General features: G+C 40.2%; 1 protein-coding gene across 4 annotated transcripts in view; it reads right to left on the reverse strand.

Annotated features, from left to right (window-relative positions):
- The window catches only part of DHX57 (DExH-box helicase 57), a 55,420-nt gene that overhangs the window by 10,120 nt on the left and 18,522 nt on the right, over positions 1–26,778 (reverse strand). For all 4 annotated transcript variants that reach the window (XM_040496566.1, XM_040496563.1, XM_040496564.1 and 1 more), the window contains exons 8-19: positions 26,333–26,528; positions 25,275–25,399; positions 21,073–21,206; positions 20,171–20,225; positions 18,163–18,368; positions 12,498–12,614; positions 9,135–9,231; positions 8,152–8,325; positions 7,122–7,322; positions 5,240–5,516; positions 640–735; positions 468–551 (exon numbers count right to left, since the gene is read on the reverse strand). In XM_040496566.1, the coding sequence (XP_040352500.1) occupies positions 468–551; positions 640–735; positions 5,240–5,516; positions 7,122–7,322; positions 8,152–8,325; positions 9,135–9,231; positions 12,498–12,614; positions 18,163–18,368; positions 20,171–20,225; positions 21,073–21,206; positions 25,275–25,399; positions 26,333–26,528 (1,762 nt within the window). The remainder of the gene's footprint in view (positions 1–467; positions 552–639; positions 736–5,239; positions 5,517–7,121; positions 7,323–8,151; positions 8,326–9,134; positions 9,232–12,497; positions 12,615–18,162; positions 18,369–20,170; positions 20,226–21,072; positions 21,207–25,274; positions 25,400–26,332; positions 26,529–26,778) is intronic.

Consider the following 26,778-nt stretch of genomic DNA (forward strand, 5'->3'; position numbering starts at 1 on the left):
CTCAGTTGGTTAAGAGTCTGACTGGCTCGGGTCATGATCTTGCGGTTCATGAGTTGGAGCCTGCTGACAGTGCAGAGCCTGCTTCAAATCCTCTCCCTCTCTCTCTCAAAAATAAACATTAAAAAAAAAAAAGAAAGAAAGAAAGAAAGAAAGCCTGGTATAGTCACTGAAAAAGCTGACTTCCAGTAAGCAGTGATCTGCAGAGTGCCTATATTCTATCCTCCACATAAGTAAACACAAATTCACTGAAAAGAAGTAAAATGGGTCAGTTGGACGGTTCAGCACAGAGGGCCTCATGTGAGAGGATGTGAAATAGGAGTGTGTTTTACACAGCTGCTAAAGCCAAGCGTATTCCAGAAATAACACTTTCAATGTCAAGGGAGGACAAATAAGACAAAGTTACAACACCCTCTGGTGTGCCCCTGCAATAAAACGAACGCAAACAAACTGCCACAGAAACAACTCACCTGAAGAACTCTTCCGGACAGGAAGTTCTGTCTGCAGTAATTGTAACTTGCACGCATGCCTTCTTTCGTACTTAGCTGCCATCCCTAAGTTTTGAAGAAAATATAAGTGAACTTACTCTGTCTTTGCTGCCAATTGTGGTAAAATATCTCGGCTATGAGGTTAGATACTTACCTTATATGCTCGCAGAAGGGCCAGATAATCACTGTTGGCAAATGCAAATTCTAGCTTTTTCTGGTTAGCTTCCTCTTTTTTATCCCAGGGAGACACCTAAATGAGGAAAACCAAGTTTGAAGGGCACATTTTACCTGAGGTTTCTTTTCTATGTTTCTTTTTTAAATAATCACTGCCTTTTATTTTATTTTTTTAAGTTTATTTATTCTGTGAGAGAGAGAAAGAGAAAGCGCATACAAGGGAGTGAGGGGCAGAGAGAGAGGGAGAGAGAGAGAATCCCAAGCAGGCTCTGCACTGTCAGCACAGAGCCTGATGCGGGGCTCAGTCTCACCAACCATGAGATCATGACCTGAGCGGAAACCAAGTGTTGGATGCTTAACTGACTGAGCCATCCAGGCGGCTCAAGATTTTATTTTCAAATAATCTCTACACCCAACAGAGGACTCAAATTTACAACCCCTAGATCAGAAGTCGTATGCTTTTCCTGACTGAGCCACCCAGGCACCCCTACCTGAGGTTTCTAATGGCACTTTCCCATGGCTGAAGCCAGGTGCCTTGGGAAGTGTTTTGTGCGGATCACAAAGTAGACAGTGAGTGGCTGATTAAAGGCAAGTGTGGTGGTAATGGGCAAGCTAATAGTCCTATTGCCCTTGAGTCTCTCTGCCCATGCAAACCAAGCTCTGGCGGGTCTTTTAGTTCCTTGTGCCAAGATGTCATGTCATCAAAGAGCCACTCATTCTAAAAGCCAGATCTAAACTCTAACATTCTGTTCGTTTTGGGGCACCTGGGTGGCTCAGTCACTTAAACGTCTGACTGTTGATTTCATCTCAGGTCATGATCTCCCGGTTCATGAGATTGAGCCCCATGCGGAGCCTGCTTGGGATTCTCTCTCTCTCTCTCTCTCTCTCTCTCTGTTCTGCCTGTGTGTGCTCTGTCTCTCTCTCAAAACAAACTTAAAAAAAAATTGTTAACTCTGTGGTATCTTTATTTTACAATTTCTTATTCACTCATCTTTTATGCTTGAGTCTCCCCTACTTCCATACCCATAACTAATGTTTTTTTCCTATAGACTAATACCTCTTATGAATATAGATGTAAAAATTCCTACCAAAATGATAAAAAGAACAAGGCTGCAAGACTCACATTTTTAAATTTCAAAACATACTATAAAACTAGAATAATCAAGATAGTGTGGTACCAGCATAAGGACAGACATTCTACTCAATGGAATAGAATTGACAGTCCAGAAATAAACCCATATATTTATGGTCAACTAATTAAGTAATTATTTATTTTTAGTAATCTCTACACCCAACATGGGGCTCGAATTCATGACCATGAGATCGAGAGTCACACACTCTCCCGAATCAGTCAAGTGCATCCCAGTGGTCAACTGATTTTTGACAAGAATGCCAAGACCATTCAATGGTGAAAGAATAGTCTTTTTCAACAAATGGAACTGGGACAACTGTACAGTCATATGCAAAAGAATGAAGTTGGGCTCTTACCTCATGCCGTACACAAAATTAACTCAAAATTGACCAGACCAGGGCGCCTGGGTGGCCTAGTCGGTTAAGCGTCCGACTTTGGCTCAGGTAATGATTGCATGCTTCATAAGTTCGAGCCCCGCAATGAACTCTGTGCTGACAGCTTGGAGCCTGGAGCCTGCTTCAGATTCTGTGTTTCCCTCCCCTGCACTCTCTCTCTCTCTCTCTCTCTCTGCCCTTCCCTCACTTGCACTCTTTCTCTCAAAAATAAACACTTAAAAAAAAAAATAGACCAAAGACTATAATGTAAGAGCTAAAACTATAATACTCTTAGAAAAAAATGTAGGGATAAATGGGATAAATCTTCATGACTTTGGATCTGGAAATGGATTTTTTTTTTTTTTTTTTTTTTTTAGTGTAGTTGACACACAATGTTACATTAGTTTCAGGTATACAACACAGTGATTTGACAAGTCAATAATTGATACATTATGCTACGCTCACCACAAGTATACCTACCATCTGTCACTAGACAATGCTATTACAATGTCATTGACTATATTCCTTATGCCCTGCCTTTTAGTCCCATGACTTACTCATTCTGTAAGTGGAAGCCAGTAACTTCCGTTCCCCTTCAGCCATTTTGGCAATGGATTCTTTAACTATGGCAGTGGAAGCTTGAGGAACAAAAAACTGGATAAATTGGACTTCATCAAAGTTAAAAACTTTTGGGTTTCAAAGGACATATCAAGAAAGTAAGAAAGGTAACCCACAGAATGGGAGAAAAATGTTTGTAGATCCTATGTCTGATAAGAGACCTGTATCCAAAATGTATAAAGAACTCTTATGAATCAGTAATAAAAAGATGAATAACCAATTTAAAAATGGGCAAAAGGGGGGCGCCTGGGTGGCGCAGTCGGTTGAGCGTCCGACTTCAGCTCAGGTCACGATCTCGCGGTCCGTGAGTTCGAGTCCCGCATCGGGCTCTGGGCTGATGGCTCAGAGCCTGGAGCCTGTTTCCGATTCTGTGTCTCCTTCTCTCTCTGCCCCTCCCCCGTTCATGCTCTGTCTCTCTCTGTCTCAAAAATAAATAAACGTTAAAAAAAAATTTTTTTAAATGGGCAAAAGGGGGCACCTGGGTGGCTCAGTCGGTTAAGCATCCGACTTCGGCTCAGGTCACGATCTCGCGGTCCGTGAGTTCGAGCCCCGCATCAGGCTCTGTGCTGACTGCTCAGAGCCTGGAGCCTGTTTCGGATTCTGTGTCTCCCTCTCTCTCTGACCCTCCCCCATTCATGCTCTGTCTCTCCCTGTCTCAAAAATAAATAAACATTAAAAAACAACAGCAACAACAAAAAATGGGCAAAGGATCTACACAGACATTTCTTGAAAGAAGATATACAAATGGCAAATAAGCAAATGAAAAAATGTTCTCTATCATTAGCTATTGGGGAAATACAAATCAAAACCACAAATTCACACCCCCTAGGATGATTATAATAAAAATCTTAGATAATAACAACTGTTGGTGAAGATGTGGAAAAATTGCAACCTTGATAAAAATGCTGGTGGAATGTAATATGCAGCTACTCTGGAAAAAAAGTCTGGAAGTTCCTCGAAGAGTTACCATATTTGATCAAGTAACTTCTCTCTGAATACCCAAGACAAATGAAAACATATCTCTACATAAAAATGTGTACATGAGGGGCACCTGGGTGGCGCAGTCGGTTAAGCGTCCGACTTCAGCCAGGTCACGATCTCACGGTCTGGGAGTTCGAGCCCCGCGTCAGGCTCTGGGCTGATGGCTCAGAGCCTGGAACCTGTTTCCGATTCTGTGTCTCCCTCTCTCTCTGCCCCTCCCCTGTTCATGCTCTGTCTCTCTCTGTCCCAAAAATAAATAAACGTTGAAAAAAAAAATGTGTACATGAATGTTTACAGGCAAAGGTGGAAACAATCCCAAGTGTCCATCAGTGCTGGACAGATAAAATGAGGTATGTCCATTCACAGGAGTATTGTTTGGTAAAGGAATGAAGACTGATTCATGCTATAACATAGATGTACCTTAAAAGCATTATGCTAAGTGAAGAAACCAATCACAAAAGAACATACATTATATTATTTTACTAATACGAAATGTCTAGAGGAGGTCCACCTATGAAGGCAGAAAGCAAACTGGTGGGTGCCTAGGGCTGCAGTGAATGAGGGTTTTGAGGGGAAAGAGGGAGTGACTGCTGAGGGGTTTCTTTATGAGGTACTAAAAATGTTCTAAAACTGACAATGGCGAGGACTGCATAATATTAAAAACTTCTGAATGTACAACTTAAATGGGTGAATTATATTTCAATAATGCTGTTTTAAAAAAGTGATCTGGGGAGCCTGGGTCAGTCAACTAAGCATCTGACTCAGTTTCGGCCCAGGTGGTGACCTCGTAATTTGTGGGTTTGAGCCCCCTGTTGGGCTCTACACTGACAGCGCGGAGCCTGCTTGAGATTCTCTCTCTCCCTCTCTCTCTCTGTCCCTACCTGCTCATATTCTGTCTACAAACAAACAAACAAACAAACAAAAACAGGGATCCAGTGTATTTTATGCAGGGGCACCTTTCGCTTGCATTTTCTGATTTTTCTTTTTTTTATTTTTAAATTTTTAAAAAATGTTTATTTTCTGAGAAAGCGAGACACAGTGCAAGCGGGGGAGGGGCAGAGAGAGAGGGAGACACAGAATCCAAAGCAGGCTCCAGGCTCTGAGCTGTCTGCACAGAACCTGACGTGGGGCTCAAACCCATGAACCGTGAGATCATGACCTGAGCCGAAGTCAGATGCTTAACTGACTGAGCCACCCAGGCGTCCCATTCTGATTTTTCTTTAATGAGCAAGGACAGTGGATACCATAAAAAGCACATTTATGGTATTTCAGTAAGTTGGATCTTCAGTTCTTAATCTTTACTTGGGGCATGGATTTCTTTTAGGATCAGACAAAAGTTAAAGACATTGTGACCTGAAGAAGTCCCATATATCACCCTCACAAGAAAACATGTAGGAGGATCACATAACCCTGAAGCCCCCATGGTCCCCTTAGAGACCTATGGACTCCAGTTTCAATGAATGTTGTTTACTTACAAAAGGAGACTTAAAAGCCAAGCTGGCGGCAATGGTGAGGGCAGGATCCAAGCAGCGGAAGATAGACCCAAACAGCATCAGTTTGCCGATTCTCACGTCCACTGGCAGGGAGGCCAGGTGATACCCTAGAGGGGTCAGCTTTTCATCTGGAGTTAATGCTCCTAAGTCTCGTAATCGTATTTTTGAGGCACGGAGAGAATCTGGGTGCGGCGGCTCAATGAGCCGAGAGAAAACAGACTGGAGACTGTGAGTGCTAAACATCTCTAAAATTTTAATTCTACAAAAAGAAAAAAAAACATAATGCGTCCATTTTATTTCTGGAGAGATGACACAGAGGAACAAGCTTCTTTCTTGAACGAAAATAGTTGCCAATTTCCAAGGCACATGCTTTCATAAGCTAGACCATGCTAGGTGAAATACATTAAAAAAAAAAAATCTCTTATGTCTTCTAGTTCTAGCAATAAATTATAGAAACACTTTCAAATCCTACCCTGAAACTTATGGGGATTCAGGATAAAATTCTGTCTATAAACTTTCAAAATGCTTCTCTCTATCAAATATGGGTTCAAATTATGAAACAAGTCAAATGATCCATTTACTTTTTCCCACATCTGAAATTGTACCGTAATTGCTGATAAGCTTAATCTGCAATGTGTCTTGCCTTGAAGAGCTACTCTTTTAAATTATGAATTTAAGCAGTTTTCAGAAGAAAAAAATATATATATATACAAAATTTATTTATTTCACTTATAATTCCTTTTTAAGCTGTCAACCTAGAAACATAGTTGTTTATTTTTACTAATTTTTTACTAATTTTTACTAATGTATATGCATTTGGTACCTAGCTTTCTCCCACTTCAACTCCCTAGATATTTCACTTTAAGACATGCATGGACAGTAATCCACTTACTTAGACTTAAAATGAAAAAAAAAAAAAAGATAAGAAAAAAAGATGAACCATGTTGGCCTATATAATTTGCCTATTTCCCCACTGCTGTATATCTGAGTTGTTTTTAAATCATATGTGCCACATATATTACATTTCCCCTCTCTCGTCCCCTCTCGTGGGTCATTCCACTTCCAAAGCTTTCTCAAGTCCCTTCACTCCTCATCTGCACTATTACTACCTCAGTAAGGTATGTGCCTGCCCAACTTCTTAAGACCTGACTGTGGACACTTAAAAGCAGGGCCTGGGTCTTGTATCCTACAGTAGCTCTAGTGCTCAGCCCAACCCCTGGCAAATGGAAGGCTTTCAAAATATACCTGCTGGATAAGAGGAGAGCTATAACATCTTTGTATAAGTAATTTGCTTTGGGTTATTATTTTATGGGCATATTACGTCATAGGGACTGGGTCAGAGGGCATGGATGGTTTGAGTTCTTACATAACACCAACCACATTTTCAGGAAGGTTGAACCAAACGTTCCCTAGCTTCAATAACACTGAGTTTGATCATTCATTCATTAAATCCTCTTTTATGATATTTGTTCTTGTTTGTTTATCAGCTAAATAATGGTGTTTTCGAGTTGTTTTTGTTCACTTGCTCTGATCACGAGGCTGTAGACTTTTGACCTTTGATGATTCAATATTGGTATTGCCCCTAGCAGAAATTTCTTGATAAATTAGATCACTTTCCTGACTTCCAAATGTATTCTAAAGCTCTATTTTAGGGCCATTGTTTGCAATGTAAGAGATCTTCATGTGCAGAAAGTTAAATCCAATGGTAAAAGCAACACTGAACAGCTCCTTTTTTTGCAAATGAATGAGTTCATCCATGCCCACTCTTGGCAAAATGTCTTCTACTAAGAAAAATAAACCCACGGAACTTAGGGTGAGAAACATGTAGACCTTCTGGAAGCAGAACAGAAAGATCAAGATGTACCTCAGACACAGCTGTTCCAATGGCACTCTTTGTATTTCTGGTAGCTGCTGCTTTAAGAGCTGGTGATTGAAGTGATGGCTGGTAAATAAATGGAAGCAGACCCCAGAAGCAACACGGCCTGCTCGACCTTTTCTTTGCAGAGCATTGGCTTGAGAGACAAAAGTATCCTCTAGGCTTTCCATCCCTTTGCTGGCATCATATCTATAAGAAAAAGAAAATGTAGATAAGAGTTTTTTATAAAAACATGGGTAAGACCCGACCTAGCATGGACAGAACAAATGAACTACCTCACTTCCAAGGAAGGACAGTGTCCTGTGTGTTCCGGGAATAGTTCAGCCCCTGGAGGCAGCACACAGTGCTATTTTAAGTGGTATCAAATGCTACTACACATAGTTCCTTTATGCAACCTTTTCTCTTTTTTTACGTTTATTTTATTTATTTAGAGAGAGAGCAAGCAGGGGAGGGGCAGAGAGAGAGGGAAAGACAGAGAATCCCAAGCAGGCTCCATCAGCACAGAGCCTGACGTGGGGCTTGAACTCACGAACCGTGAGATCATGATCTGAGCCACAATCAAGAGCCGGACACTTAACTGACTGAGCGACCTAGGTGCCCCAACCTTTTCTCTCTTCATTCTTTTTCATGGTTTATTTTGACAAATAAAAACTGGACATAGGTGTACAAAGTGGTTTTGATATATGTATGCATTATGAAATGATTTCCACAATCAAATTAATTAACACACCCATCACCTCCCATATTATTCCATCTTTTTCATTCAAGCACATGTAAAGCATATGGAAAAAAGAGGAAAAATAATTAATTACTTCCAAGGGAAAGCCTTAAACCTTCCACCTCTGTTTGACTTTAAGACTATGGTCCTGGTATAGAATCACTCATATATACCCATATGCGGTTTCCATAAAATATTTTTCCAAACGGTAACCCATGTAGCTCAAAAGCATCAGCCATTAACAGCCGTGGCACTCTAATGTATCTTTAGCCCCTCTCTCACATTGCCAAAAGAGAATACCTCTTTTCTTTCATTTTCCCAGAATCGATGACATAGACAACATCATCAATGGTTATGGATGTCTCAGCAATGTTGGTAGAAATTATAATCTTAGTTACACCCACAGGGGGTTTTACAAACACAGCCTGCTGCTCTTCACTGGATAAAGATGAATGAAGTGGGTGAACCACGCATCTGGAAGGAAATAAACGCATATTTAATATTCTGGCACAAAAGGCTGGAACTGGATTAATGGTAGGTGAATTTCTATTAAAATTAACAATAGAACTCCAAGTATCAGCAGCTTCTCTAGAACCTGCCCTCAGGGTCCAGCTCTTCTAAATGAGAAGGTTCTTTCTGAGCCTTACAAAATGTTGACTTGGCTCTATGAACTAGAAACCTTGCACTGACTTGGGAAAAATTGGAATGTAACTCAGTAGTAAGTAATCAAGAGAAACGTATAGCTGATATTCTATAAGTAACAAGCCTCGCACACTAACCAGGAGAGAATCATTTTTTCTCTACCTTTAAATCCAGAGGACCAGAGGCAGAGGTAGTGATGTGAGCTAAGCCAAGATATTCCTATATTCCTGGGAGTGTTTCTCTCTTTAGTAGCTGTCGCTTTAGATATAAAAACACATGTCTTGCTACTGGAAAAGGAACTGTTGCAAATTATTTTTTTCTCAAATGGTAACATTTCTTTGTTGTTACTTACACTGGCTTCTCCCATCCCTCCCCACTCCCCATCTGGCAACTGAAATTACATGCAATTTTGCTGAGTCACTACGCTAAGTGAAGAGAAAAATTTTTATTTAATGGAATGGGAATGATTGATTATCTGGAACAAATAGGTTTGTCTACTTCCAGCTGGCATAAACAGACATATTCTCGAGCAGTGACACCATGGTCTAGAGGGTGATGACTGTCACAGACCATTCTGGTTATTCATCTTTGCAGACAATACAACTGCAGATGGTTAAGGCTACAGAAAGCAATTAACTTACCGATTACTGCGTCTGTTGTTGAAAAGAGAATTGGACTGTAGCTGTTCATATAGCATTTTGATTTCTGCTAGTCCCGGTAAAAATACAAGTATAGCCCCTGGGTATACAAAAAGAATCGATCTGACAGATGCAAAAAAGGAAAAACTAATATGGATTATAGAGCTATTTTAAACTTTAAAAAATGTAATAATCTGAGATTTTTCACTATCAATTTTCTTTTTTTTTAAAAAAGTCCCCAAGGATTTAAATGGATGACACTGTTTTTTATCCATTTTCTGACTTACCTTTCTACAAGAGAAAAACTGAAGTGTAGAAAAATATAACACTTTAGGCCATATAAGAATCATTAGCAAAGCTCTTTTTAATTCTTTTAACGTTTATTCAGTTTTGAGAGACAGAGAGAGTGTGTGAGCAGGGGAGGGGCAGAGAATGAGGGAGACGGAATCTGAAGCAGGCTCCAGGATCCGAGCTGTCAGCACAGAGCCTGATGTGGGGCTCGAACTCACAAACTGTGAGATCATGACCTGAGCTGAAGTTGGACGGTTAACCAGTTAACTGACGGAACCATCCAGGCACCTCTCATCAGCAAAGCTCTTTAAATATACTTCTTTAGTGCACTGGGCACTGACATTCTGTTTCTATAGGAAGAGTTATCCTTCTAATCTTATAAGACAGGAAGACTCTTCTGTTAGTAAATAAAACCCATAAACATTTTACTGGAAATGAGAAAAAGGAAAGAAAATTGGCTGGTCAACCTGATAATCTAAATTCAGATAGATGCTAGAGAGGCAGCACATTAACTGGCCATGCCCTATTGAAGGTTTTATGGGCTTTTAAATTTTAATTAAAGAAAATAAGCAGTGATAACCGATTACAAAATATTTCTGTGCCAAGAGTGGCCACTCAGCAAGTCACCTTCTTCTGAGCTTTATTCAAAGAGGGAAGTGACACCATCTTCACCAGCCCCTCCCTTTAATCCTACAAATATTTATTGGGGGCCTATGTCCGCTCTGTGCTAGGTAGAATGGAATATAAACCAAAAATCTGCCCACAAGGAACTCAGGACCTATTATTTATCACAGTTATTTGCTCTACTAAGTAAATAAGGAAACTAAGTTATTATGAAAATGGAACTCTGAAGAGGGCAAAAGACATCTTTCAGGGTTAGTTTCAAACACCTCATAGTATACAAAGTATGTTTACGTACATTGTCTCATTTGATCCTCATGCCACTCATTAAGAAGGTTATTAGTACCTTTAAAGTGACTCAATAACTCAGCCAGGCGACAGAGTTAATGAGAGTGGGGCCTGGACACAAACCTGGGTTTCTGGGACCCTCTCCCCTCTCCCCTCTCCCTATATCTATATCATCTATATCATCTATATCCGTATCTGTATCTGTATCTGTATCTGTATCTGTATCTGTATCTGTATCTATCTTTAAGAGACAGAGAAAGCACAAGCAGGGGAGAAGGACAGAGAGAATCTTAAGCAGGCTTCATGCTTAGTGCGGAGCCCGATGTAGTGCTTGATCCCACAACCCTGGGATCATGACCTGAACCGAAATCAAGAGTCAGACACTTGACTGACTAAGCCACCCAGGTGCTCCTCTCCATATTTTTATGTGCCTCCTGATGTGCTCTGCCCTCACAGCTTGGCCATTTGTATCAGCGGTATCTTTTTTTTTTTTTTTTTTTAAGTAAGCTCTATACTCAATGTGGGGCTTAAACTCAAGACCCCGAAATCAAGAGTCATATATGCTCTTCCCACTGAGCCAGGGAAGAGGTGTCCCTTTAACATTCACAAATATGTCAGCGCCCCCACTCACTACATCTACTCTGCTTTGAATTAGGTAATTTTCTAGCAGTTCTTTTGTCCGCTATACCTGATTTTTTTCAATAATAGTCTTTTCTTTTGGGATGAAACAAGATATGTAGACCAGTGATAATGCGTTAGCAAACACGGACTACCCGCCCGAGATGACAACAAGGTACTTCAATCCTTTTGCGTGGCTCATACGTCTCTTCAGGAAATATCACGTAATGATTAAAGTCTAAGCGGTGGCGGACAGCCACTCCCATTTCTCTTAAGCGCTGTGCAGCGAGCACATGAGGTAAGTGTTTGATCTGTCGTTCAACTTATGATCACGCAACAATGGCTGCATCTATTCAGGCAGCAAATATTCCAGGTACTGCCCTAGGGTCTGAGGAACACAGTGGTGCCTGATAAATCCACATTCTTGAGCAGTTTACATGCTATTGAAGGAGACCGTCAGTAAGCAGAACTATGCTTCTGGATAGTGCGTGGTGCTACGATGAAAATGAAAATCACTTTTGGATATCACGATAGAGTAAGAGTTCAGAGAAGACTCCTCTGAAGAGAAAATGTTTGGCAGAAACCTGAATGATGTGACGGATTCAGTTACGAGAAGATTTGGGGGATGAGGGTCTGCCCAGTGAGCTTAAGAAGGCCATTGGGATCGGACGACGGCGAGTAAGGGGAAAGTAGTTGTTGCTCTGTGTCACAGTAGTAGCAACGATCATAGGAATAATAATGACAAAATATGTTATCATCGCAACGGTATCGTTTTTAGGCGGAGTATCGATGGGCATTAACTGCATGCCAGGCACTGCGCCAAGTGCTTTACATATGGTTTCTTTCTTTCTTTCTTTCTTCCTTTCTTTTTCTTTTTTTTTAAAGATTTTATCTTTAAGTAGTCTCTACTCCCAGTGTGAGGCTTGAACTCACAGCCCTGAGATCAAGAGTCCTGTGCTCCACTGACTGAGCCAGCCAGGAGCCAGGGACCCCGTACAATGGTTTCTTTTAATCCTCAAAATATCTTCACGTCAGAGGACTTATTATAATGTCTTCATTTCACAAACAAGGAAGCTGAGGTATAGCAAAGATAAGGGCTCTCTACCTGCGACTACACAGTTCCTGAGTAGCAGAGCTAGGACTTTATCAGACTCGAAAGCCTGTTCTCTTAACCCCCCTGCCCTATGACTTTCATGTGCATCAAACACTCATTACCAGACTCCCATTTAGCCTGGGGCTAGGTGTTTAATATGTGGACCACCCAGGCCTTCTTTTCAAACTTCCTCCTTGTGGATTTTGTGTTGTTAACATCTTTTTGCCCGGCGGGAACAAAAGAGTGCTGACTGAAAGCTGCAGGTGAACCTCGAAAAGTAAAAGGTAAAATCCTCCCCCCTGAAAAGCCTAATAAGCAACTTTACATACAACTGTCAGTGAAAAAGTGAGGGTGGGGGTGACGACTCCAGGAAGGGAGGTCGCTCCCACAGCACCCATCATCTAAGTGAGCCGCCTTCCTTTTGCCATCTCCCACACAAATGAAGAAGCGATTACCTGGAGGGTAGGAGTGCTTTCCATCCACGATCCACTCTAACAAGGCCTCTATTAATTCCAGATTAACCTTTTCGAAATCCATGATGGACATAGTTTTGATGACTGATTTGCTAACCCCTGAAAGAAAGGTAAAAATCAGAAGGATAACTAAACCTTATTAAAGACAGCGATGCCTGTGAACTAGGTGGGTCTCACCTTGAATTGCCAACACAGATGTTCACACTGATGCACTGAAATGACCTGGTTTCTTTCAGTTGCTCAGAAAGCACACGTTTACTAGGAGAACTTTTTGCTTGAACAAGGACCCAAAGAACAGGCTCCTGACCCTGCTGGAAAGGCTCAGATAGGCTGCTGTTTCCTTTCTTCCTCCCCGCTTTAGCCATCACACACTTAGTGACCATTTAAATACCAGAAACAAAATTCAAAGACAAATACACTTTAGATACCCCTCCTAGATTCAATCAAGTCATGAGTCAGATCAGATGGAAGTCCAGGCAATAGTAATCCAGGGAAATCAACAGAGACCAAAGCTTTCACTGACATCCTCACAATAGTGACTCTTTCCCGCCCCCACCCAAAGTTTATTTTTTTTATTTTTTTATTTAAAAAAATTTTTTTTTTCAATGTTTATTTATTTTTGGGATAGAGAGAGACAGAGCATGAACGGGGGAGGGGCAGAGAGAGAGGGAGACACAGAATGGGAAACAGGCTCCAGGCTCCGAGCCATCAGCCCAGAGCCCGACGCGGGGCTCGAACTCCCGGACCGCGAGATCGTGACCTGGCTGAAGTCGGACGCTTAACCGACTGCGCCACCCAGGCGCCCCCCAAAGTTTATTTTGAGAGAGAGTGTGAGCAGGGAAGGGGCAGAGAGAGAGGGAGAGACAGAATCCAAAGCAGGCTCTGCACCAGCCATGCAGAGCCCAGCACAGGGCTTGAACCCTCGAACCATGAGATCATGACTTAACCGAAATCAATAGCCTGAAGCTTAACCGACTGAGCCACCCACATGCCCCACACAAGTTTTGGATCTTCCCTGAAAAATACATGTGATTTTAATGGCTTCACTAACAACTCCTGAAGGCTATCCTCAGACTTCTAGTTTAAGGGTTTCTAGTCTCCTCCGAATCTATCTGAGGCCTAGTGAAAGACACAGTTCTTTGTGCTTGGGCTATAAGAGCTATAAGCTTGGGCTCTTTTAAAAACAAATAGCATTGGGGTGCCTGGGTGGCGCAGTCGGTTAAGCGTCCGACTTCAACCAGGTCACGATCTCGCGGTCCGGGAGTTCGAGCCCCGCGTCAGGCTCTGGGCTGATGGCTGATGGCTCAGAGCCTGGAGCCTGTTTCTGATTCTGTGTCTCCCTCTCTCTCTCTGCCCCTCCCCCGTTCATGCTCTGTCTCTGTCCCAAAAATAAATAAACGTTGAAAAAATATATAAATAAATAAATAAAAAATAAAAACAAATAGCATATTCTTGGGAGTCTAACTCTCTAAAGACTACTGGCCTTTCTTCTTGGGTCCTCTTAATAGCCCATCACCCTAAATATAGTCTAACTAGAACAAAATAGCTGCAGGTAGAATCATGGAAGAGAAGTTTCCTATATTAGGCTAAAAAGTTTGAAAAGGGGCAAAAGCAGTTTCTAAACAATGTTGTTCTACAGTGTGGAGCCTGTGTGGGTCAAAAATGAAAGAAAGAAACAGGTTATATAAATAAGGGTGTGGTGGGGTGTGGAAGGCAGAGAAGGAATCATTTTTATCTGTCAAGATTCCAAAAAGCTAGACTTGACTTTTCTTTTTTTTTTAAGTAAGCTTCATGCTCAGCATGGAGCCCAGTGCAGGGCTTGAACTCATGACCCTGAGATCAAGACCTGAGCTGAGGTCAAGAGTTGAATGCTTAACCCTCTGAACTGTCCAGGTGCCCCCAAAAAGCTAGACTTTTTTTTCAAAAAGGAGAAAAGATCAGTTAACAGAAAAAAAGAGAAGTGAAATCGTTTTTTAAAAAAATTTTTAGGGGCACCTGGGTGGCTCAGGCGGTGAAGGTGTCCCACTCTTGGTTTCTCGTGGTCCGTGGGTTCATCCCTGCATCAGGCTCTTCACTGACCGCACACAGCCTGCTTCAGATCCTCTGTCTCCCTCTCTCTCTGCCCCCCTCCCCAAAAATAAACATTAAACAAATTTTTTCAGGGGCTCCTTGGAGGCTCAGTTGGTTAAGCATCTGACTCTTGATTTGGGTTCAGGTCATGATCTCACAGTTTCAGGAGTTCGAGCCCGTGTCGGGCTCTGCCCTGACAGCAGGAATCCCGCTTGAGACTCTTCCTCTCTCTCTGCCCCTCCCCTGCTTGCACTCTCTCTGTCTTTCCCAAAAATTAAAAACAAAACAAAATTGGGGCGCCTGGGTGGCGCAGTCGGTTAAGCGTCCGACTTCAGCCAGGTCACGATCTCGCGGTCCGTGAGTTCGAGCCCCGCGTCGGGCTCTGGGCTGATGGCTCAGAGCCTGGAGCCTGTTTCCGATTCTGTGTCTCCCTCTCTCTGCCCCTCCCCTGTTCATGCTCTGCCTCTCTCTGTCCCAAAAATAAATAAACGTTGGAAAAACAAAAAATTAAAAAAAAACCAACAAAACAAAACAAAACAAAATTAAAAAAAAATAAAAGCAAAGGGGCACCTCAGTGGCCCAGTTGGTTAAGTGTCTGACTTTGGCTCAGGTCATGATCTCACAGTTTGTGGGTTCAAACCCCGCGTCAGGCTCTGTGCTGAATTCTTGCTCGGAGCCTGGAGCCTGCTTCGTATTCTGTGTCTCCTTCTCTCTCTGCCCCTCCCCCACTTGTGCTCTGTCTCTCTATCAAAAATAAATAAATGTAATAAAAGAAATTAAAGAAATAATAAATAAAAGAAAGTTTTTATAGTTGGGCAGTTTTTACTACTTAAAAGGACTGATTATTTTTTTAACTAGAAAAAGTTTTAAGAGTTGACCTCAGAAACATTATTTTGATTTTCTGAAAAATGAGAGAGTCTTGAGATCAACCAGATTTAGTCTTTTTGTTATAGGGAAAGAGAAGTTAGTGACAGAGCCGGGTTTCATGACCCCAAATCTTCTATCCTCCTCCCCCCTCAGAAAGGAATTCTCTTTTTTTTTTATCAGACAAACTAGATTTTATTTATCTATTTATTTATTTATTTATTTATTTATTTATTTATTTTTAAATTTTTTTTTCAACGTTTTTATTTATTTTTGGGACAGAGAGAGACAGAGCATGAACGGGGTAGGGGCAGAGAGAGAGGGAGACACAGAACCGGAAACAGGCTCCAGGCTCTGAGCCATCAGCCCAGAGCCTGACGCGGGGCTCGAAGTCACGGACCGCGAGATCGCGACCTGGCTGAAGTCGGACGCTTAACCGACTGTGCCACCCAGGCACCCCAGAAAGGAATTCTCAAAAGTGCTTTCTGAACTTTGGTAAACTGTGTGCTTGAAATTGGAAAGGCCTGGCTTAGATCCCATCATAATTTTTAAAGAAAATTCCGAAATTTCAAAAGAGAAACCAAAGGGGTTTTCCTGTTCCATAATTTAATAGAATAAGGAAATGGGAATTATCAGCTGGTATGATGTACAGAAGGAACACAAGCTTTTGACTCAGACATATTTCAGTTAAAATTACTAATGTGTATTGACTAGATGGGCACCGTGCTGTGGATTTGTATTATCTCATTTAACTCCCTAAACAACTCCATTTTATAGATTAGGAAACTGAGGTACAGAGAGGACAAGGGACTTGCTTGAGGAATTCTGAGGGAGCAAGTTGAACCCAGGTCTGTATGATGCAAGTTCATACACTCAACCTTACTTCTCAGGATGTTGGGAAGATTAAGTGAAATATTTAGGAGCTATGCGTATCTTTCTGAACAGCGGAATAATAGCTAATCCCCTAATTCCTGGATGATTACCACTCCCCACGCAGGACTGGGAAGATAGTCTTCGACAGGAGGAGAAAAAGGAAAACTCATTTGCTTCTTCTCCTATAGAACAGGGGGATGCAGGCTCTTACTCCTTGAAAGGTAAGCACTTTTGTTTTTTTGGAAGGGCTAGAGGAGTTGGGGTGGCAGTCCAGGGAAAAGAGCAGGGAGGGCAGTTGAGACATGTCTCTGGTCTAGGCTTTAAGGAAGAAAGCAACAGTAGTAATGTTGCAGTGTCTGTGTGTTTAGCCCTGCTCATATGCACAGAAGACTATCTAGGAACAAAGAACAGTTAGGTGGGACCTGGCATAGGAGGAGGGATCAGCTACGAACACATAAAGAAATGCTCAGTATAGGATGGACCCACAAAAGACGCTATTTGAAAGCCTGTGAGTAATGCTAAAACTAGTGGATGACATTTTGAGGATTTTAGAGGCTATTTAAAAAGTCTTCAAATATCTCTCCACAAATGACTTATTAACTATAAAGGGAACAAACAGTGACCTACACAGGGGAGACACGTAGCCAGCATCTCCTTAACCAAGTGATCAAAAACAACACTGCCAATAAAGGGACAAACCAATGTCATATGCCTCCTGATACGATGTACCAAAAAGGACTCAACATTGTTTCTGTGGTTTTCTAACCAAAAATGAAACCCAAAAGGTTGGGTTTTCTAACCTAAATTTAATCATGGGGAAACATTAGACAAATCTGAATGAAGGGATATTTTAGAAAATAACTGGCCCAAACTCCTAAAAAATGTCAAGATCTTAAAAGAAAAATAAAGGCTGAGGAGTTTTTCCAGATCAAAAGAAACTAAAGACACACAACAATGAATGCAATACATAATTGTGGGTTGGATTCTGGGCCAGAAAAAAATAGCAATAAAGGACATTTTTGAGATAATTGGCAAATTAGAATAGTGACTATGGATTAAATAATAGTATTATATCAGTTAAATGTCTTCATTTTGATCATGTCCTGTGCTTATGGTCTTAAGAAATACATATGTCCGTTCTTGACTTCAGCTCAGATCATGATCTCCCAGTTCATGGGTTTGAGCCCTGCATCAGGCTCTGTGCTGACAGTGCAGAGCCTGCTTGGGGTTCTCTCTCTCCTTTCTCTGATCCTCCCCTGCTTGCAGGCGCGCATGTGCTCTCTCTTTTTCTCTCTCAAAATACGTAAATAAACATTAAAAAAGAAAAAAGAGAAAGAAATATGTACTCATATACGAGGGATTAAAGGACATGATATCTGCAACCTATTCAAAAGGTTCAAGAGAAAAATATATAACGTGTGCACGGTGCAAATGATAAAGGAAATGAAGCAAAATAATAATTGGTGAGCTGGGGTAAAGGATATATGAGAGTTCATTGTATGGTCCTGCCAGCTTTTATTATGAATTTGCAATCATATCAAAATAAAAAGTTACAAAATACTAAGGAATATACTTGTATTTCACTACTTCCCAATTTTTCTATAATAAACATTTCTTTTATAATCAGAAAATACCTATATGTAAATATAATAACAATTACATCTAATATATGTTGAAACTGCTATTTTTTTCCAAGTTTAAGGTTGTTCTGATGCATTAAAGACAATGTAGCTGTGAAACAAGAGCCACGTTTTTCTTCCTCTGGATCACGGTGGGGGGCGGCGGGGGGAAACTGGTTCCCTGTGACATAACCGTAATATTCCCCCAGGAAACACATTACCTTTATAGCGGGCCAGGAGCTGCTTGAAATCCAACTGTTGGTCTGGCACTGCATCTCTGACAGAATCCTGGTGCTGGAGGTGAAGGGAGAGCCTCAGGTCTTCCTCTACTTCTTCAAACGCAGTTCTGCTGCGCCTCGCTTTAAGCTTCTCCTTTGACATCTGTTTCATGGAGCGCAGATAAGGGCTCCCATCCTGCAGCACGTACCTGAGGAAGTTAAACAAAGGGATGGGGCTGTTAGTATGTAGGTCTGTTGGTGAGGAATGAAAATATTCACCTATTTATGTTTTCCGATCAGCAGAGTGTTGCTCTGTCTCTGCCCCATTCATGTGCTTCTCTTTTGCCAGTCCAGGGTTCTGCTGGCCTGTGTCCTATTTCTGGTAGGGAACACACTAGAATGTTTTTGGTTCTGTTTCAAGGTAATTCTGGAGGCAGTGAGTTTGAGAAAGTGAGAGAATAAAGACAGGTAAACTAGTTAACACGTTAATTTCCCCAGAGATTCACAGCAGAAATGGGGTAGGGCCCCTACATAACAATTTATTTAATAAGTTCCCTACATAGGCTTATTGCACGCAAAAGTTTGAGAGCCACTGTTTTGGGGTTTTTCGCTTGAGAAAACTGTACCATTAAATAAATAGAGAATTAGAAGTAGGTCTTATTAGAAAGGGAAGGAGCAGGGAGTAGGAGAAAAATTCTGAACTGAGTTTTCGGTGCCAGACTGCAAGGGCATTTTCTTTCTGGAGCTCAGAGGTCAGGAACAAAGATACTGATTTGGAAATTCTTGGCACAGAGGTGACATCTGAAATCACATGAGTCTAACAGAGGGACAAAAGAGTTTAATGGTGAGAAGGAATAGTGCAAGGATAAAACCATGGGGGGGGGCGGGTGGTGGTTTCATGGTCAAAGAGTAGGAAGAGGAATCAGGGCTTTCAAAGGAGAGAAATATGTTTGTATCCAATGGAAATGGCCATTTTTTACCCAGCACTGAAATTATGCAGACATCCTGACTCTCACACTAGACAGCAAGCTCCCTGAGCACTGCAGGATGATGATGATGATGATGATGATAGCTAACATTTGTTAGGTGCCAGGCACAGTTCTAAGCATCTGCAGCTGTTAACTCTAAGAATTAATTAATCCATCCTCATGACAACCCTGTGAAGCAGCTATTAATATACCATTTTACTTGTGATGAACCTGAGTCACACAGAGATCAAGCTACTCATCAATGTTACAGTTAGTAAGCAGAGGGATTTAAATATTGGCAGTTTATCTGCAGAATGGGTACTTTTTTTCATATTAAATTCTCCATATATCTGGTCCTTCATCATTAAAAAAAAAATTTTTTTAATGTTTATTTATTTTTGAGAGAGAAAGAGAGAGACAGAGACAGAGAGACAGAGCGTGAGCAGGGGAGGGCAGAGAGAGAGAGACGGAGACACAGAATCCGAAACAGGCGCCAGGCTACAAGCTGTCTGCACAGAGCCTGATGCGGCGCTTGAACCCATGAACCATGAGATCATGACCTGAGCCAAAGTCAGATACCTAACTGACTGAGCCACTCAGGTGACCCTGTCCTTCATCATTTTTTCAATAGACTTCATTCTTCAGTACAGTTTTAGGTTCACAGCAATATTGAGCAGAAGGTACAGAGGTTTCCTGATACTCCCTGTTTCCCACAAACGTATAGCCTTCCCCATTATCAACACCACCCCCCCTGCCCCCCAACACCAGGGTGGTATAACTGTTATACTGATGAAGCTACAATGGTACATCATGATCACCCAAAGTCCATAGTTTACATAGTTCCAGTCAGTACTCTTAACATGCAATGTGTACTGTGATGTGAATTGCAAATGGTTTGTATAATATTTGCTGAAAAGGGAAAACCAAACACTCAAATGGAAAAATTAGAAGAAAAACTAACATGTCTATTAAAATGTTGGCACACTGAGGTAAAATAATGTTTTCAAAGACTTTCACCAAACCTTAATTAATGTCTTCCTTACCTTGTCACAGCAATTGCATCTTCCAGAAAAAACTGATCAACAGGAAACGTACGACCTAGAAGGACAAGAAAATAAAAGACTCAGGATACCTGTTCAACTACCTTGAAATAAATAGTTTGCAAATGTAAAATTCTCTTAAAACAAAGCTTGGCACATTAAGGTAGTGTTTGCTCTGTTGTCTTAAACATATCAGAAGAAAAGAAAAGCTTTTGATGAGAGAAATTAGAAGGGATAGATAGATTCCAGCTCATAAAAAAACAGAAGTATATAGGTGGAAATGCTCATTTGGTAATAGGACATTTTTTAACCTCTTTTTTTGTTTTAAACCTGTTACACTTTTCCCACCCTCCCCTCCCCCAAGGGGACTTTTAAACATTCAACAACTACAAGAAATAGTATGATTATTCGTCAAAATCGTCCATAAATTGTTCTTGTGACAATCAACTGCAGAAGGATAAAGCAACGTCCAAGGTGATAAATTAATCCCACAGTGAGACTGTGAAAGCACCAGAACACACAGACTACTCAACTTCACTTTCTCCCAGAGTGGACCAACATCCAGGAAGTTAGCAGAATCCTGTAGTGAACAAATCTGCTATACACAGAGACAACTCTATGACAGATTACCACTATTAACTCAATATTAAACACAACGGAATTCTAGAAATCCTAATAACTGAGACTTTTTTCAAAAGCACATGTAAAACTGAAATCTCTTAGCAAATGGATATAATGTTGCTTCTTTATTAATTTCATTATATGGTCATTAATTTTATTTGTTATAAATCTAATCACTTCTTGAGAAAATATCAATACCTGTTATTTTACATCTCAGATGAACTTTAAAAATAATTATATTTGCTTATCAGAACAAGGCATATTTAATGATGCATATTAATCACCTGGTATAGTAATAATTGGGCAGGAACTGAAATATTCTGAAAAGAGCTCAGCATTTAAAGTTGCACTCATTAGAATAACTTGAAGAGTTGGTCTCTGCAACAAAATGTCCTTCAAGACTAGCAGCAAGAAGTCACTAAGGGAAATAAAAGAAACACCTCAAGATCAAACAAATTTAATACATAAAAATGAATTAGCTTTATTTTTTTAAACGTTTATTTTATTTTTGAGGGGGGAGGGAGAGAGGAGAGAGAGAGAGAGAGAGAATGAGCAGGGGAGGGGCAGAGAGAGACAGAGACACAGAATCTAAAGCAGGCTCCACGCTCCGTGTTGTCAGCACAGAGCCTGACGTGGGGCTTGAACCTGTGGACCGTGAGATCATGGCCTGAGCTGAAGTCAGATGCTTAACCAACTGAGCCACCCAGGTGCCCCAAAATGAATTAACTTTTGATGCATTTTGAGCAAGGAATGTGTAGACCTATGTGAAAAAAAAAAAAAACTCTACATCTTATAGAAAGATATGTCATGATCCTAGATGTGAAGACTAAAATTATGAAGATATAAACTCAAATAACCAAATAAACTCAAATCAGTGTAGTACCAATCAATGTACCAACAGGATCTATCATTGCATTTGATAATTCTACTTCCGGATATCTACACATACATAATGAAGAATATACAAAGATTTTCATAATAACATTGTTCGTAATAGTAAAACAATGACAACTGCCTGAATGTCCATCAACCAAGAAGTGGTTGGCTAAAAAGAAATCACCCAATCTGTGGAATAACATGAGGCAGACAGTAGGAAATAACACAGAGCTTTAGATACTGATATGAAAACATCTCGGAAAAAAACCCAAGTATGTACTGCAACAAGTACTGCACAAAAGCAACATCCTTACTGGTCTCCCTGCTTTGGCCCATCCCCTTGCAATCTCTTCTCAATAGAGCAGACCAATGGTTCTGTTCGAATGTAACTCTTACTGTGCCAGTCTTCAGCTCATAATCCTTTGATGACTTATTAAAATCCTCACTAACAAGTTAGGTCCTACATGACATTTTCTGCCCCTACCACCACTTGTCTCTGGCTGCTCTCCCCTTATTCACTCACTCCAGCCACATGGTCCTCCTTGTTGTCCTGGAGGCATGTACCTCAGGTCTTTTGCACATGTTATTGATCTGCCTGCAATGGGCTTCTCCCAGACATTCACAGGTAGTTCCCTCATTTCCTTCAAGTTTTTACTCAAAGATACCTTTGTAGCCAGGCCTTCCCTAGTCACTCTATTTAAAAATTCAAATGCTCCCCTCCCCTGCATTTCATATCACCTTTTCTCTTCTTGGCACTTAACATATTTTACTTATTTATCATTCTTATTGTTGAGCTCACCCATCAGAATAGAAGCTCTATGAGGACAGGGATTTGGGTCTATTTTGTTTACTAATAAAATAATCTAGAACAATGTCTGGAACAATAGTAGCTGCTCAAAAAACCTGTTGACTTACTAAATGAACACATCAGTTGTATAAGAAAAACAGGTCAGAAAGTAAAAGTACCTATTTCTAACAAAGTAGACATAAATGTCAATGTATAAAAAGGACATATCACTAGTCTCATCACCACAGTTATCTCTGGGGAAGAGACTGGTAATGCTTTGGAAGTGTTAAGGGAGACTTTCATTTTATCTGTATTGCTTGGATGGATAGATAGGTAGGTAGATAGATAGATAGACAGATGGATAGACAGATGGATAGATAGATAGATAGATAGATAGATAGATAGATAGAAGGCTCCATGTCCAATGTGAGTCTCAAACTCACGACCCCAAGACCAAGGGTTGCATGTTCCATTGACTGAACCAGCCAGGTGCCTCCTGTATAGCTTTAATTTTTAATGAGAGCATATTCCTGTACTATTTCGTTCTCTTTAATTTCATGAGCTAATTAGTGTTTGTGGAGACATATATCTCTCTCTACCACATCTCTCTCCTAACTCCTAATATACTCCCAGAAGAAAACAGACCAAAATTGTAACAGGTAATTATTATACAGGGGACAAAAAATATTTTTTGACATTTCTTTGATACTTTCCAAACATTGAGGAAAATCATGTTATCTCTATGGTCAGAAAATCTATTAAAAATTTTAAACAAACACAGCTATAACTTTTCTATATTTAACCTTTAATCTTATGTATATTTTTACTGATCTTGAGTCCTAGATTTTACTCCTATTTTTTTGTTTTTCTTTTTCCATCTGAGCCGGCAAATATTCCCCTTTTTCTTGTAATTTGTACACTCCTTTCCCAAAGGCTGCTATTTGTAAATGACTGAATCTCCCTTCTCCAGAGTGTAATTTTATCTTTCATCGGGTATTATTTTGAATTTTTAACTGTTGATATTCTACAAGTCATTAAGTTTTATATAAAAATCTTTCTCTTTTGAGATCACGATTGAGAAACCAGATCCAGTACTATGCTCTAGTTTCTCTGAGTTTGTGGAAATATAGATGTTATGAAAGCCAAAACCATTTTTTATATTTAGAATTATACTGGATATAATTTCCCCTAAAATTTTAAATGTACCTTTAGAATATAACATTTAAATATTATTAGTCTGGTAGAATGTCATATTTGATTTCCTCCTCCAAGTTCATTAGTGATTCTGTGAAAATATTTTCTTCTTTCAAATGTCCACTTGAACATTTACCTGCAAAAATGAAATGACTTACCATTTATTTTTCCCCCCACTGTTTTCTGGAGTCTCTACAAAAAAATTATTTGCCCCTCAAAGATTCCCAGTGTTTTGTGTATAGTCATTTAAAATTTACTATTGCCATGTCCTAGGAATTATTTCTTTTTATTTTGATCTATTCTTTTTATATGTAAGTCTGTTTTTCTTTAGTTTCCAATTACTTGTTATTTCTTATTTACTAGAGTATCAGTGTATTTATTTCTTTGAACAAATAGTCTTCTGGTCCTATGTCTTCCCTGCTCAGTTCTTAAAAACTTTTTATTAGCAGTAGCAGGGAATCCTTTTCATGTTTTTTGGTTTGTTTCTTTTTAAAATTTTGCTATTAGCTATTTTCTGCTTCTCTGGCAATCTGCCAACTTTAGTTACTTAGATTTTCCTTCCATTCAAGGTACTTATAATAGTATAGTCCTTTTTGGGAAAGTCTAATAATTTTCATGGGATTCTTTTTTTTCCATACTACTTTTTTTTTTATTGCTCTAGAACATGATCCACATGACAAACTATGATTAATGCCATCTATTCACTAGGCCCTTCCTTTTAAAATACTCAGAATTTTGATTTTACATCCCAGCCCTTTAATGACTTCTAATTTCATAGAATAAAATCTAAATGCTTTATTGTCATGGTATATAAGCCCCTGGAAGATCTGGTTTCTTCCTTTTCTACCTGCTACTTTTTCCCTCATTTACTACAACCAGCTGCACAGGCTTCCTCCAGTTTCTGGGCTCATGATACCCTTTCCCACTGCAGAATCTGAGAATGGTGGCTTTGCCCCCATTTGTCACACAGGATGCCTTCTCATATTTGTTTTTAATTTAAATATCATCTCTTGAGAGATAGCAGCTCTGACCATCTCAGAGATCTCTCCCCTGCAAACACAGCAACCTGTTTATTCCTTCATAGTACTTACCCCAATTCATAATTGTTTACGTATTTATTTGCTCATTATTTGTTTTTCCTACTAGACAATGAGATAAAGGGGAGTCATATATGTTTGCTCACTATAGCAACCCCAGCAATTAACAGATCACTTGGCACTTAATACAGTCTCAATAAATGTATGAAAGAATGTCAGGACTGAATGACTGACCAAATGAACAAAGAAGGAAGGACATACTGACCAATCCATCAACTACAGCATGCCTTACATCTGCTACTCCTAAGTACAGTGCCCAGCTCAGCATGATGCCCAGGAGGTGTTAAGTATCTCCTGGGAGAAGATGTCCATCTGACAGGATGACTCTTCTAGTGATGAACATATGCCCTCCTAGCCTTTTTAGTATTACAGACCCTGGAGATCAGGAAAGCGTTCCTCTTCTCTAACTTGGGCCTCCTCTGTGGCCTTCCTCTCTAGCTCTGTGAAACTGAACTGGAAACAGAACAAAATTCTTTCAGCCATGTCTTCATTTTATGTGTGTGGCTATTTGTTTGGAAAATCTTTGTTTTACCTTTCTTCTGTCCTCTCATGAACTTCATCAACAATGATATGGGTGATTCCTTGTAGAGCTGTGTCTCCCTCCAGCCTTCTCAGCAGCACGCCTGTGGTGCAGTACAACAGTCTGGTGGCTGAGGACTTACACAGAAAAGGGCATAGAAGGCATTCATGGAATTTTTGAAAAAAGGAAACTCTTTCTTTCTTTTTTCTTTTCTATTTTAACGAGGCTCCACATCCAACCTGAGCCCACGTGGCTTGAACCCATGACCCTGAGCTTAAGAGTCATATGCTCTACTGACTGAGCCAGCCAGGCACCCCAGGGAACACTTTCAAAGCCAAAATGGCAAGGCCATTTTGAATGGATAGGGACAAAGAATATTGAAAACGTCAGCAGTTGCATTTAATCTGAAACCACACTAAATGCATAGTTTCTTTCTGGCAACAACAGTAAAAGCTTTTCTACTTTATATCAAAAATTTAAGTTTAAACCTCATAAAAAACATTCAAAAAGTATTATAAAACATAAAAACAACAGTGAATAATAAACCCAATTCTAAATTTTTTTGTTCCTTATTTGGTTAAATGGATTAAGTCTCAGGATTAAGAGTAAAATAGCAGTTACTAGATCACTTCTGCCAATAAAGAATAAAAGGCCTTTAAAAAAAAATGTTTCTTTTATTTTAAAAGAGAGAGGGGGAAAGTGTGCTTGCATGTGCAGGCAAGCAGGGAAGGAGCAGAGTGAGAGAGGGAGAGAGAGAATCCCAAGCAGGCTCCGTGCAATCAGCACAGAGCCTGATGATGTAGGTCTCAATCCCATGAACCATGAGATCACGACCTGAGCCAAAATCAAGAGTGGGATGCTTAAATGACTGAGTCACCCAGGTGCCTCAGAATAAAAGGTAGAGGAAATTAAGTACACCCAAATAAGAGTTTATACCAAAATATTTCTGAAAGGTCTTTAGCCCTACCTAAGTCTATATCCCAAATTGCCCATGTGTCTCCGGACCCCAAAAACTCTTTATACTTGAAAACTAAATTTCTGTTATCAGGAAACAAGCAGAGCATACGAACCTTGACACTTTCCAGCCGGATCTGGTACCCCACAGTCAGACCCACTCTTTCTGTCCTTTCTTTAGCAACACGTTCAGCAACAGATATTGCCGAGATTCGTCGGGGTTGCGTACAGATGATATTGGCCACCTTCTCAGGTGGTCCATTCAGAGAATCATCCAGAATAAACTGAGGAATCTGTGTGGTTTTTCCACATCTGTATGTCAAAACAAAGAAGTCCTAATATGAGAGTTTTCAAGTGCTAGTTACCAAAAAAACAAAAACCAAACTAAAAAAAACAAAAACCCAAAACAATCATGTGCAGTGAGGAAAGTGAGAAACCTGATTATGATAAAATGTGTTCCACTTCATTTATCTTCTAAACCGACCTACTGACTTGTTACCTACAGCTCATAATTGCTAGGAATTTGCACTCAGATTAACAGGGCAATCAAATAATCATTTAG

Source organism: Herpailurus yagouaroundi, unplaced genomic scaffold (assembly GCF_014898765.1).
Source record: "Herpailurus yagouaroundi ecotype Mexico unplaced genomic scaffold, PumYag 188, whole genome shotgun sequence".
In the NCBI taxonomy this organism is placed as follows: Eukaryota; Metazoa; Chordata; class Mammalia; order Carnivora; family Felidae; genus Herpailurus; species Herpailurus yagouaroundi.